This window comes from Leuresthes tenuis, unplaced genomic scaffold, assembly GCF_036924035.1.
Source record: "Leuresthes tenuis unplaced genomic scaffold, fLeuTen1.0.hap1 SCAF_4, whole genome shotgun sequence".
Taxonomy (NCBI): Eukaryota; Metazoa; Chordata; class Actinopteri; order Atheriniformes; family Atherinopsidae; genus Leuresthes; species Leuresthes tenuis.
The window spans coordinates 6,683,097-6,695,826 of record NW_027325358.1 but is presented as its reverse complement, the minus strand read 5'-3'; the positions used below and the strand labels follow the sequence as shown (position 1 = coordinate 6,695,826).

Genomic DNA, 12,730 nt, shown 5'->3' with positions numbered 1-12,730 from the left:
AAAATACAAAGTACAACAATGTCACTGATATTTGATTTTGAATAGAAAAATACAGAGCTCAACACAACAGGCTTTGCATTCCAAAGCAGCCTCCTCTTGAATGTAGTTGGTGTCAAATGCATGCTGGGATATGACAAGAGGATTGATGACTTACCAGCAGGCTGTAGAGTCCAGGCTGGGGGAGGCCAGCAGACAGCTGTGCTCCCTGCAGCTGAGTCTTGTTGTGTCCCACATAGATCACTCTGATTGGGCAAACTACTTCCTCCAGCCAGCTTCCCTCGCCATCCCTCACCAGCGCCTCCATGTCAAGCACTGGGTCAGATGTGGGGTCAGCTGAAGAATCTGCTGACTGTCTTGTGTTGTTGATCCAGAACCAATCTGATAGGTTCAAGGCAAAGACAAACTGTCTCCACAATGACTGTGGAGAAGAATGGCACCGAAGAAGAGCGGAAGGGCCAGCGTCATGCTGCAGGGCAATTACATCTCCACGTGAAACAAGAATGTCCTCCAGTTGGTCTTGTATCTAGGAAAAAAAAAACAAAAAAACAAGTCTGTTGTATTAGATAGATGACAGGTAAAAACTGAAACATTAAACTGGTTATCACTGAAATAGCTCTGAGGCTAAAGTAAACCTGCTCACCAGTACGTGTGATGCTGGTCCTGCTGGCAAAGTGAAGACCACCTCTTTTTGTAGGGTGTATTGAGGTCTCCATGTCCCAGGTGGTAGTTGGTGAGCATGGCTGCAGTTAGGGCAGGAGGATGGCTGGCATGGACTTGATAGGGGCAGACACCGGCGCTGGAAGGGACACCACTGTTCTAGTCGAGGGCAAGAGGGCGGATCGCTGCTCACTGTGCCATTGGGGACACAAACAGAGACCGGGGCACATGCTGAGCCTCCACAACCTAAAAGATAAGAATACTTTATTTTTTTCATTTTAAAATATGGGGGATGATGTGACAAAAGATTTCTGATGTTGGATCATATCTTATTAACTGATTTATGTAACGAATATTAAAACGCTCAAGTTCTGAAAAATAAGCTCAACACTCCTGAAAGAGTGACAGGTGCATTGAAGACAGAAATAAACATGAACAATGCTCCATGTATATAAAAACACTGAGAATACATAATATAAAGACTAAAATTATATTCATATATCTGTTTAAAAAAAACACCTATTGTTACTTAGAAGTAACAGTACAAATACAGTAGTGTGCAGAACTACTGAGCCACTCCAGATTTCCTTTCATTTTGCTTCCAAGCAGCCAGACGTTCTTTCTTTCTTTAATCTTTTAAAGTGGTCTTGGACGATAGTTCTCTAGGCTTTCTGAAGCCATTTCAAAGTTTTTCTTTGGACATTGGCCAATTTTTTCCTAATTTTCAGTCCAGTTCTTGAGAAAAGACTGAGCTATGCCAAATGACACAAGAAGTGGACTGAAAATCAGTGCCAACAGGTCTTATGGAGGGATGAATCCTCCCCAGAGCCCGGACCTCAACATTATCGAAGCAGTGTGGGATCATCTTGACATAGAACGGAACAAAAGGCAGCCAACATCCAAAAAAGAGCTTTGGGATGTCCTTCAAGAAGCCTGGAGAACTATTCCTGAAGACTACTTAAAGAAATGACAGAAAGCTTGTCTAAGAGGGATGTTAGTTAAGAGATAAAGGTACTCAGACTATATACTGACTTAAAAGCTAGTTAGAGTTGCACAAACACTGTTTTTGCCTTATATGCTGTATTTCCATTTGTGATAAAAAAATAAAATCAAATCACCTATTCCCTGTTTCCTGGCAATATATAAACACATTTGGGACAGTTCATGACCTTTGCACAGTACTTTATAGTAGACAAACAAATCATAACCGTGGTTGTTAAAATGACATCTTGGAAAAGTGCACAACAAGTAAAAGTAGAACAAAACTGTTGATAAAAGCCATGACATCCAGGATCCAAGAAAGAAAAATGAAAGCAGATTTCTAGAAAAAAAGGACAAAAGTGTGAATCTATGGAATATAAAGTATGTTTGCATGTCTGTAGTTTGTGAATTCATAGTGGGAACATAATAAGTGTGCTAGGCTTGCATTCATTTTCCTATGGGGGTAGACAAAACTGGCTTTCTGTGTAACTGATAGACCAGAAGCATAATATTCATGAAAAACGTGCTGAATTGTCTTTAAAAAGAGACCAGTCTCTGTGGATTTGTGACTCTTGAATCCTTAAAGTGCATCCCTTTTCTACTCCTCTTATTATTACATGTCCATGCTGCTGTGTCTCAGTGCACCTTTACACACATATTGTTGTGACTCTGGTGGTTGTGGATGATGAGAAGCAAGGTCACCTCCCTTGTGAAGTTCGGTTTCTTTCCTCTCCATTTTCGCCCTACTTTCTGTCTCCATTCGCATTTTCCTTTCATGTTCACCTATCTAACAGCTTTAGACAAGGATGGTCAGGGTGTGTGTGTAATTGGAGGTGTGGGCTCAGGTGGCTTATATCTTTTTTATAACACCTACTGGTACTCCCAGAGAATGTGTGCACATTTATACGTGCCAAACGTATGTTAGTGTGTTGCTGTGTGTAACTCACTGGGTAGCAGCAGGTGCTGGCCAAGATTATGGCAGAGGGGTCTATAGGTCTGGAATCTGATGTGGACTTCTGAGCTGAGCTCCTGGATGACAAACTCTAGGGAGGAGAGACGGCCTGCCTGAACAAAGCTCATGGCAGGAAACAACAGCATCTGAGTGGAAAAACCAAAGAAATTGATTTAAAAAAAAAAAAAAAAAAAAAGAGTGTTTGAGGACACATTTGTTAAAACAAACCAATATATATATATATATATATATATATATATATATATATATATATATATATATACTCACCTCTACGCCACTGCTGGGAAGTTGTGGAACAGAGGATAAAGTGGGAGAAGCTTGGGGCAAAGGATTATGGGAAGGAAATGCAGCCATGCCCACCATGTATACCCCGGCATCTGGGACACGCACTGCAGAGGCAGAAACAGAATTCTGTTAAAGTGGAGACGTGTGTTTGAAAGCTTGTGGGCGCTTTAGAACTTATATGACTTTATATTTATATACACAAAAATATTCAATAATAACAATTCTGCAAGGAGAAAGCCTTGCTGCCCTTCTACAATTTGCCAAAGATCATGTGGATGAGCCAGAGGACTGTGGGGAAAATGTTTTGTAGAACCTTTTGTGTAAAAGTGAAGCATTATGCCCGGAGACAGAAAAACAATGTAAATCCCAATACAAGAAGCTCAATGCAGCTGTAGTTCTTTTCTTCTCATGAAACTTTCTCATTTCTTTCTTCTTCTTCATCTGAACAAAACAAAACAACCTACACCTATTCTACCAAATTTTCTATGTTTTACAAAGTTAATGCCATAACTAATGCCAGTTAATAAAATGGCTGAATAACCACCCACCAAGTATTGCGATTGAATTCTTTGCCATTGTAAGTGGTTTTACACTTAAAGCCACACTTAAGCATTGATGCATACTTAAAGAACATTTTTCAGCCTCTGCAGCACTTCTGTCAATCATCCACACACACACACACACACACACTCATAAGCATGTGGTTTATATGCCCGTGGGGATCTTTCCATTGACACAATGCATTCCCTTGCCCTTTACCCAAACCATAACCATCACACCTGAATGTCCAACCCATACCCTAAACTTAATCTTAACCCTGACACTAGAACCAAGTCTTAACCCTCAAAAAATCACTTTGCTCCTGTCAGAACACAATTGCTGTCCTCATTTTTACAGGAAGTCTTCATATGTCGGTGTGCAGTCATATTTTATTCCTCACTGTGTAGGAAAAACAAGCACAGACACACAATTGAATGCATCAGAGACAATGTGGGGTTCAGTGCCTTGACCAAAGACATTTCAACATGAGGTTAGGAGAAGCCAAAGATCAAACCACTGACTTAAGGATTGGCAGACGACTGCTATACTTCTTGTTCCACCATGCTGACTTTCCCTTAACTGACATGTATATCCCTAAATACATGCTGGTTCAGTTCTATGACTCCTATTCCTGCTTAGTCACATCAACGTTGTCCCACTATTCCACCCTCGTACCTTATAAACAGACAAGTGATGACCAACAAAGGTACCAAAGTCCTGCCTTAAGTGGCAAGTGTGAAAAGAGCAACTCAAAGAAGGTGTTGGTAATATGAAGATTTGGGGGTGAATTGCTGCATTTTGGCCACAACTGCTTACGAACTCTGATGGAACGATGAATTCTGAGCTGTAACATTGAATCATAAAGGATTTGTGTCTGCGAAATTAATCTAAGTTGAGTGTTCCATGCACAAAGACACCAACCTTACACTGACCAGTCATTCTATAAAACAGTTAAGTCCACATTAAGTATGTGTACAGTATTTGCAAACTGAAGTCCTGACCTTCATTCATATTCTTCCAACTAAAATACTAAAAGCTAAAAGCCATGGTTAAAATACATTTGTAACTCACCTGTATGCATGATTGGATTTTTTCACAAAAAAAATACATGACTGAGATCAAAGTTTTGCATAATTCCTTTATGGACATTAGTGTGAATTTTTAAAAAAGGATTTGCAAAAAATACCAGAAAGACAGAAGTATACAGGGCTCACATGGACCACAGTGGGAGAGGCTATTTATAAGAAACGATGCAGTCCACACTAGTAACAAACTGTTCTGACGTCAGAGAGAGAACAAACCTCTGAGGCAACAAAGAAAAACACTCACCACAGAGTGCCACAAACACTGACACATAGAGTGGACAAAAGAATCACCATGAGACCATCAGGAGGCCAGATACACATGAAAACTACGATAAGTTCACATGCTGTTGGTTTCTCTGATGGCAGCTGACATTGTTTATTTCTTTGAAGGAATTCAGCCTCATAAAGATGTCTCCTGGTGGTCAATATTTCTGCTTGAGCTTACAGTGGTCTGAACCAACTGCGTTATTTCTATGAGAGGCACAGGCTCAGGAAAAACATTGAACAATGACATCTTAAGTGACTTCATTCATTCAATCCACATATAGTGACAAACATCTTACACTGGTGACCAAAAAAGAATGCTATTTCTTGTATTGCTTTTGTGCACGTTATGTGTGAATATCCACAGAAATAGAAAAAAACCCGGCCAGGCAGATGGAGAATTTTCTTATTTCTTGACTTTTTAAAGTGACTCGCATTATTTGGCACATTTAACGTTTTGCACTTTGCTTTTGAACTTCTAAAAAGACTTTTGCTTTTGCTGGTATGATTCATACAGCAATCAATAGGACCTCTTTCACATTTTGTTCAATTTTACTATGTTGTAGGTTTAATTTCAAATGGATTAAATTGCTATTTGCCCAACAATTTACACAGAATAATTGACATTTTACACAGAACAGAAATTTGAAGTATTCAGACCCTTTTCTGTGGCAGGCAATGTTCCTCTGTGTGTTTGGTTTGCACCAAACCAAACATGAATCAGGACAACGACACAAAACCATTTCCACAGATTTGAGTGTTCCCTGGAGCCAAACTGAGTAAGTGAGCAAGAACATCAAAAACAGTTAGAGAGGTGAAAAAAATGTAGAAGTCCTCTATGGCAACGTGAGAGATAGTTGAAAGGACAACTATCAGCTGCTGTGAATGGAAGTGAATAATTTAAAAACTGCATCTTCATACATCAGTAGCCTGCTTGTTCTCTGCAGTTTTCAGAGTTTTAATATTGACATTCTATTTCACTATTTTTTTCTTGAAAAAACTATATATTATATGTATATATACACACAGGTAAAAATTCAGATCATTACTAACTGTGATGAAAATGTTGCAAAATGACAAAATGCTTTAATATGTTCATGCTCACTTAAGCACCTTATTACTTAAGAGTATAATAAAACACAGTCCTGACTTATTATTCTACCCATAATGCTGGTACATATGGTTATATACACTACAAGGGACACCACCCTTGAAAGCTCCTTTGAAAGCAAGGAGCAGTATTCAGCTTTAATTTTAAGTGGTGCTTTTGAGAACCTGACTAAAGCTTATGATTAGATGTCATGGACAGGGTGTCAGCTACTCCTTTCTTCTGTTAACTGTGCTGCGACCTAAATTTACAATAAATTCAGAGTGAAGAGGTCCTAGGCTTTCTGGGAATTTGGGAAAAAATTGCTCATATATAATGTCTCTGCATCTGCATTAACTGTGTGGATCTGTGGACATACCTTGGGGGTTGTACTGGCAGACATAAGCTCGTTTGGCGTCGCACAGGTGGGAACTGGTCTGGCCGTTCTGATCAAAAGACACACACACGTTTCCGCGAGAGATCGGCGATCGAGGCGGGAGGCCCTCCTCTCCATCCTGTGCTGCTGATCCATTCACCCAGCGCAGTTTCCCTGGAGAGTGAACATCACTCAAGCCTAGCCACACACCTCGCTCCCTGGTGCAAAAATAAAGAAAAATCATCAAAGATAAATACATAGAGTTCAACAACTGTCAATTCTCTGTTAGCTTCCCTTCAACAATCAATGATTGTAGAGGAGAAAGTGGGAAAAGGGGTTCTGATTGAACGCAAGGGGGTGGTCCAGTATTGATTCCAATTCCATGATCATGTCTGATAAGTGCATTTTCCCTCCAAGGTGATAATAACGCTGAACAGATTCCCCCGCACTCATTTTCCTTGTTGTTGCACATAGGTGGAAAAAAATGGAAACAAAGTCTTTTGACCTTTTGTTTGATGCTGGTCAAAGTAATTTCTGACAGGTATAAAAATTCTCCTGGATGAAAGCAATTTTCTTCCCCATCTTGTTTTCTTTCTTATGGCTGACTTCTCACATCTGTGAAAACAGCATCAGATAGCGAGTGGAGAGGGTTTTTTAAAGCTGAAATGGGAAAAACGGAAAAAGGGTCTATGTAAAAAAAAGTTTCTTATATAAGTGAGGGGGTGGAGGAAAATAAGAGTGGAGGAGTAGAGAGGGTAAAAGCTCCATCTGCAGCAGGTTTTTTCTTGTCTTCACTTTCACTTCAGGCTATGAGGCCAGGGTCTCTACCTCCACATTAACACGCCATGTCATTTTCCTCCTCTGAGGGTGTTATAATTACAACACAGCTGTGCTTTTACAGATGTGTTTTTGCAACTTTGTTTCATCTAAACACCAAACATTGAAGGTCTTCAGGTCAGGGCAGAAGTATTCTAAAAGCCAAATCTGAAGCTCAATTTGTATGATGTCCACACAGGCTTAGTTTAAACAGGCACAGACACCATCCTTACTTTCTAAAATTTTACACATCACAACATAAAAAACAGCCAGATATCAGAATTAGGTCAATTAAATCCCAGATGAACACTAACATATTAAATATTACAGTGTGCATTTTTCTATTCAATAAAAACAAAGCAGTAGCAATGTGTGGAGAACTTAATTACTTCAACAGGGCAGATGCTGCTGAACAAATATGCTGATTAATGGTATAAGCAAGATTAAGAACCTCTATGAAAACAGACGTTTAAGCGGTTTGTTGGACTGGAACATTAAGTTGTGAGTTAACACAATGTGAAAGAGGAAAGACATCAGCAATGATCTTACAAAAGTAACTGTTGCTGGGGTTGCCTTAAGGGAGCTGTGCATAAACCGATGCTGCAAACCTCAGTGAACTCAAACAACGCTGTAAAGAACAGTGGGAAGAAATTCCTCCACCACGATGTGAAAGACTTATAATGGCATAAAGAAAACAGTTACTTCAAATTATTGCTGGTAAGGGTGGTTCTGTGGTGGACTTTGTTGAATGAATAATGACACAGTGTAATGTGTCATGTGTTGCTAATATCAGGTTATATTAACTCAATTCTGAGACATATGTGTAGACTGGGTTATTTGCTTTTGATTATTTATGTACTTCTTTTTTCATATGAATGAATTACATGCAGATATATGCCACATATACCAAGTACTTCATGCGGTGTCTATCCCGTAAATATTCCCACTGAGAACAGCCTCACATAACACACATTTAGTCAAACAAATTCTCCAGAACAGGAGTGGAGAAAGAAAAACACATTTTACACAAAATACCTACAAAATGATACACTTTACCATTAGTTGATTACCGAGAGCTCTGCATTTGTTTAGAGTATTTTGCATTCTGCTTCCATGCTTCTTCATGGCTGCTAACACACTGCAACATGGTTTGTTACACTTTGTGTTGCAAATGGGGATAATACTCTGTATCAAAGTGGTGGTTTTGTATTCGACAGCTTTAGGCAGCACCTGGTGATACATTTTCCTACTTATACTGTATAGTAAGAACACAGTGTACACATCTATTAATGTGTGCATCTCTGTTCAAGTGTTTGCACAATTATTGGAGGGAACTATCTATGGGCATCAATTTGAGGAAAACTGACCTCACCATTTGACCCAAACATGATAATATGCAAACAGTATCAATGTATGGAACTACAGAGGGAAACACTGAGCCCCATTTCTTCAACTGATGCAGACAGAAAACACTCACTGTGTGACTTTGTTTGCCAGCAGGTTACGCAGTGCGTCACTTCTGACTATTGCCAAATCTCCGGTGCGGTCCAGGCACTGTTGTCGAGCCTCAGTCCAGCTCAACTCCTCTGGAAAGATCTCAAAACAGCTAGAGGACTCCGTGTCATTCACTCCATCTCTTGGACAGTAAGGGGAGGCTGGCAGAGGACAGCAAACAATCACATGATTTCCCAGAACATTTTAAGTCACACTTGCACCACTGTGGAAATAATCAATCACTTCTTTTCTGATAAAGATGATTTTAACAACAATGTTTGTAAATAATTAATCCAACATATCATATGCTACACAATACATTCTGACTATACACTTCTGAAAGACAACAATGCAAAGATAAGTGCAGATTAGCTCAGATAACAGTCCACATAATAAACATATTTCCACCCTGAGTGTTTTTTGTAAAGCAGGACGTATTGTGATATTTTCCTCAGGAAGTTTGTCGATCTGCATCTCCATTTCAGTGAAAGTCCTAATATCCACTTATAATTATTAACATATTTGAAAAGAAGATGAGAAAAGAAGATAAAATGATGATGTAAGAGTAAAAAGAAAATGCTGGAAGAGGGGTGGTTGTACCCGCATGTCCAACAGAAACTATTCATCTGAAACCACCAGAAAAGCTGCAGTGACATTTATTTTCTAAACCTCTACAATGTCTCTTTGCCTTGTAAAGGAACACCTGCCTCTTTGTGAAAACTAATCCTACAATATCTAAGAGAAACAAACTGGTGCACCACCCATCAGCAACAGTAACAGTCCAAGAATTCCAAAGGGAATGTCACCACAGATGAATTAACGTACTACAGAGGTGTTGCCTGGCGACAAATGGCAAGTGGAAATGGTTTATGCACATACAAACACGAGGTGTTTTCTGTGTGTGACAGAAAGGAAGATAAGAAAACAATTATTGCATAACTCGGGCTTGACTGATGAGTCACTATGAGACAGCAGGGAGAAAACAGTTGGCTGCAAGGTTTTAACCAAAAGCAGCTGTAACTAAAATTCTTATAGTCGACCACACAATTCCGTAAGTTGTCCCTTAATGACTTCAGAGCATTAAAGCCTGTTTCAACTTATTGTTTTGGTTTTCCAGCCCATCTCTTAAGTGTTCTGATTTTCTCTCACTAATCTCATAGTGTCATTTTTGCCAGCTGCACACAGCTGTTTTTATTCATATAACAAAGTTCCTAAACCAAACTTGCACCACCTGCTCACTGCCAGAAGCAGACAAACAAAGTCAATGACTAACTGTTGAATATAGTCAATTAGTTCCTAATCATCCCCAAAGAGTGACAGGTGTCTGATCACAGCCATGCAGATCATTGGTTTATGTGCATCAGGTATGCTGAATGTTACGGTTGGCTCTTTACTGTATATCCTTATCAGCCAGTTTTTTCAGACATTTTCCACTAAAACAACTTTTCTGCAATTGTATATCTATGCAAAAAGTAAATGCCATGAATAATGTCTTTTTGTCAATTAAAACTTGACAACAATTCTAAGCTCATAATCGATTTCTATGAGAGCTAAACAATCCATCCTGTATTCTGCATGTAAAAGTAACCATTTTTGTCAAAGACATTCAGCTTTTATGGGAGCACAGATGGATCTACTGGCTTGATCTTCCCATCCAAAAATTCTAGCCTGATGTCAAAGTAAAGTGGTTAAAATATGACTAAATAGAGATAATAGTATATGAAGTGTCTTTTAAAACATTTGAACAACAGTATTTGAAGGTTGCTTTGAAGTTATTCTTCACTTCTTCTTCTGGTAACAGTTTTGGATAATAATCAAAAATGTTTTAATATTAGCAGTACTGATATGAAACCATAATGTAGATGGAGCCTGTTGAGACTGTAGCTGACGTATCAGCAGGCTGGACTTTCTGGGAAGGGGAACGGCCTCCCTTGCTTCTAATTTTAGATGAAATTTGCAGTGGCAACATGCACCTCACTTCCTGTTCCATGGAAACCTGAAGCAGATGTTAAGTGTTCTCCTACACCACATTCATGCTGCCTACATTGTGTGTATGTGGGGAGGTTAGGTTATGAATCACTGATCAACTGAGCTTTGTGGTTAAAAATTCCCTGCCTATTGTGGCAAACGGAGAGAAGACAAATAAACAGAATTATTGTAAAGCTAAAATATTCTTAATTAAGTGGAAGAGATCTAAGTTTTCCACCAAAAGATTTTTCAACTTGTTTGCAACATGTTTTGTTTCAACTGAATCACCTTAACTGGGATGTCATCGTTTAACATTTCCACTCTGGGAGCACAGGAATAAAAAGTGAGCATTTGGCCAGGACGCATTTATATTCACAGGCCTTTTTCTGGAATAATAGCCATTTTCAGGTATCTCAGGAGCTGACAATAGGCTGTGGTGACAGCAAGTAAATTGGAAGTTAATATTTTTATGTGAATAGATGTTGGACTTTAATGACTCCTCCTCACCTATGTGTGTTGTCCGATCCTGAACCACAAACAGAAATGACAAATTTGAATGCAGTCAAACTGAAGAATGACTTGGTATTACACTCGTGAAAGTAGGTGCTTATAAATGTAATTCAGCCATTTATCCATGCAGACCTGATAAAAAGTCCTTTTTGATCTAAGCCAAATGAGTAAATCCTAAATATTTTAATTGAAGACATGATCAGGTAATATTATAAATACTATATATTATGACATATACTACATATCATATGAATATGGGCTGAGTTGTAGCAACAGAAAACAAGCTCAGCCAATGTCAGTATCAAACCACCTGTATCAGTATCATTGGCACCTTTTCTGATCTGCAACTACCCTTTTTTCCTGCTGGCTGTTAGCTAAAATACAGGTTTAAGTCACTTCAGCATTTATTTTTCAGACGAAAGGCTATGCCCATCTTGCTTATACAATTTATAATTTCAAGATGGTTTGTTGTATCATCTTAGGTGGTATGTCAGCATATCAGCACAAACACTTCCTGCCAACTGTGAAGCATGGTGGTGGAGGGCTGATGATTTGGGCTTGTTCTGCAGCCACAGGACCTGGGCACCTTGCTATGAACTCCTCTGGATACCAAAGTATTCTAGAGTCAACAACTAAAACCAAGACTTTTTTTTTGGTGATCCTTTGATGATATGATAATGATAACTTACTATAGGAAATACTATTTGAGAAAATAATTAAGTTACAATTTATGCTGAACAACAGTGCACCCACTTACAATAAGATACATTTAGGATTTGCATCATAAGGAGCGCACAAACTAATTAGATGTTGACCAACACAAGAAAGGTCAGAGTCAAATACCATTTCCAAGCATGGACTGTTAATCGGCTGAGTGTCATTAAGAGGTTGTGTGTTGATGTTTTCACCTTTGGCAACCTGGACACCATCCTTTGTAATCGTCCAGACTACATCCAAACTAACACCGCCCCAGCTGACAAGAGTGACCCCGAGACTCTTATTGGCCACAGTCTGTGATGGACAGTGCAGCTCCAGTTTGGGAGGAAGTGTCACGGTCACCTCTGCACGTGCAGATACCTGAACACATGCCAAACACAAACAGAGAGTTACACACGATTTTTTAAGAGTAACAATGCTTGTAGCGCATTTAGATAAAAAAAAAAAAAAAGTTCCATGTGAATCTCCAAAGGATGAAGGCATACAGTTAATTAAAGATGAACTTTTTGAAGAAAAAAAATTCTAATTTTGTTTCACACCTCCTTGTGTCCAGCCCAGGCCATCACACTGACTGAGTAACGTCCTGGCAGTCCGTATTTGTGAGATGTTGTGGTGATTCCTGTTCCGGTGGTGTTGATCCGAGCTGAGAGGTCACCAAAGTCCCAGGAAAGCGTCACAGGCGTGACGTTTGAGGCGGCAGAGAATAGGATGCGGTCATGAACACTTCGCAGTGGGAGAGGTCTCACTGAGACTGAGAACTCCACCGCAAACACATCCCGAGCCAGAGTCCACCCACATTCCTGTCAATTGAAGGAAAGTATGTGAAGAAGGGGAAGTTTTCGGTGTTAATATGTGCAAGTATTTAAAAGTAAAATAAAGCCCTTTTTCCTGTTAACTGTCAGGATATTTGTGGTTTCACTGTTATTTCTATTGTATTATATAAAAACTAAATCAAACATATGAACTGCTTTAAATTA

The 12,730-nt window shown here is 39.2% G+C and overlaps 1 protein-coding gene across 1 annotated transcript in view; it reads right to left on the bottom strand.

Moving 5' to 3' along the window:
* The window catches only part of pkd1a (polycystic kidney disease 1a), a 76,606-nt gene that overhangs the window by 39,992 nt on the left and 23,884 nt on the right, over positions 1-12,730 (bottom strand). Inside the window, exons 7-14 of the mRNA XM_072384281.1 lie at positions 12,293-12,553; positions 11,945-12,113; positions 8,542-8,719; positions 6,252-6,466; positions 2,879-3,000; positions 2,586-2,736; positions 641-903; positions 155-523 (exon numbers count right to left, since the gene is read on the bottom strand). Of these exons, the coding sequence (XP_072240382.1) occupies positions 155-523; positions 641-903; positions 2,586-2,736; positions 2,879-3,000; positions 6,252-6,466; positions 8,542-8,719; positions 11,945-12,113; positions 12,293-12,553 (1,728 nt within the window). The remainder of the gene's footprint in view (positions 1-154; positions 524-640; positions 904-2,585; positions 2,737-2,878; positions 3,001-6,251; positions 6,467-8,541; positions 8,720-11,944; positions 12,114-12,292; positions 12,554-12,730) is intronic.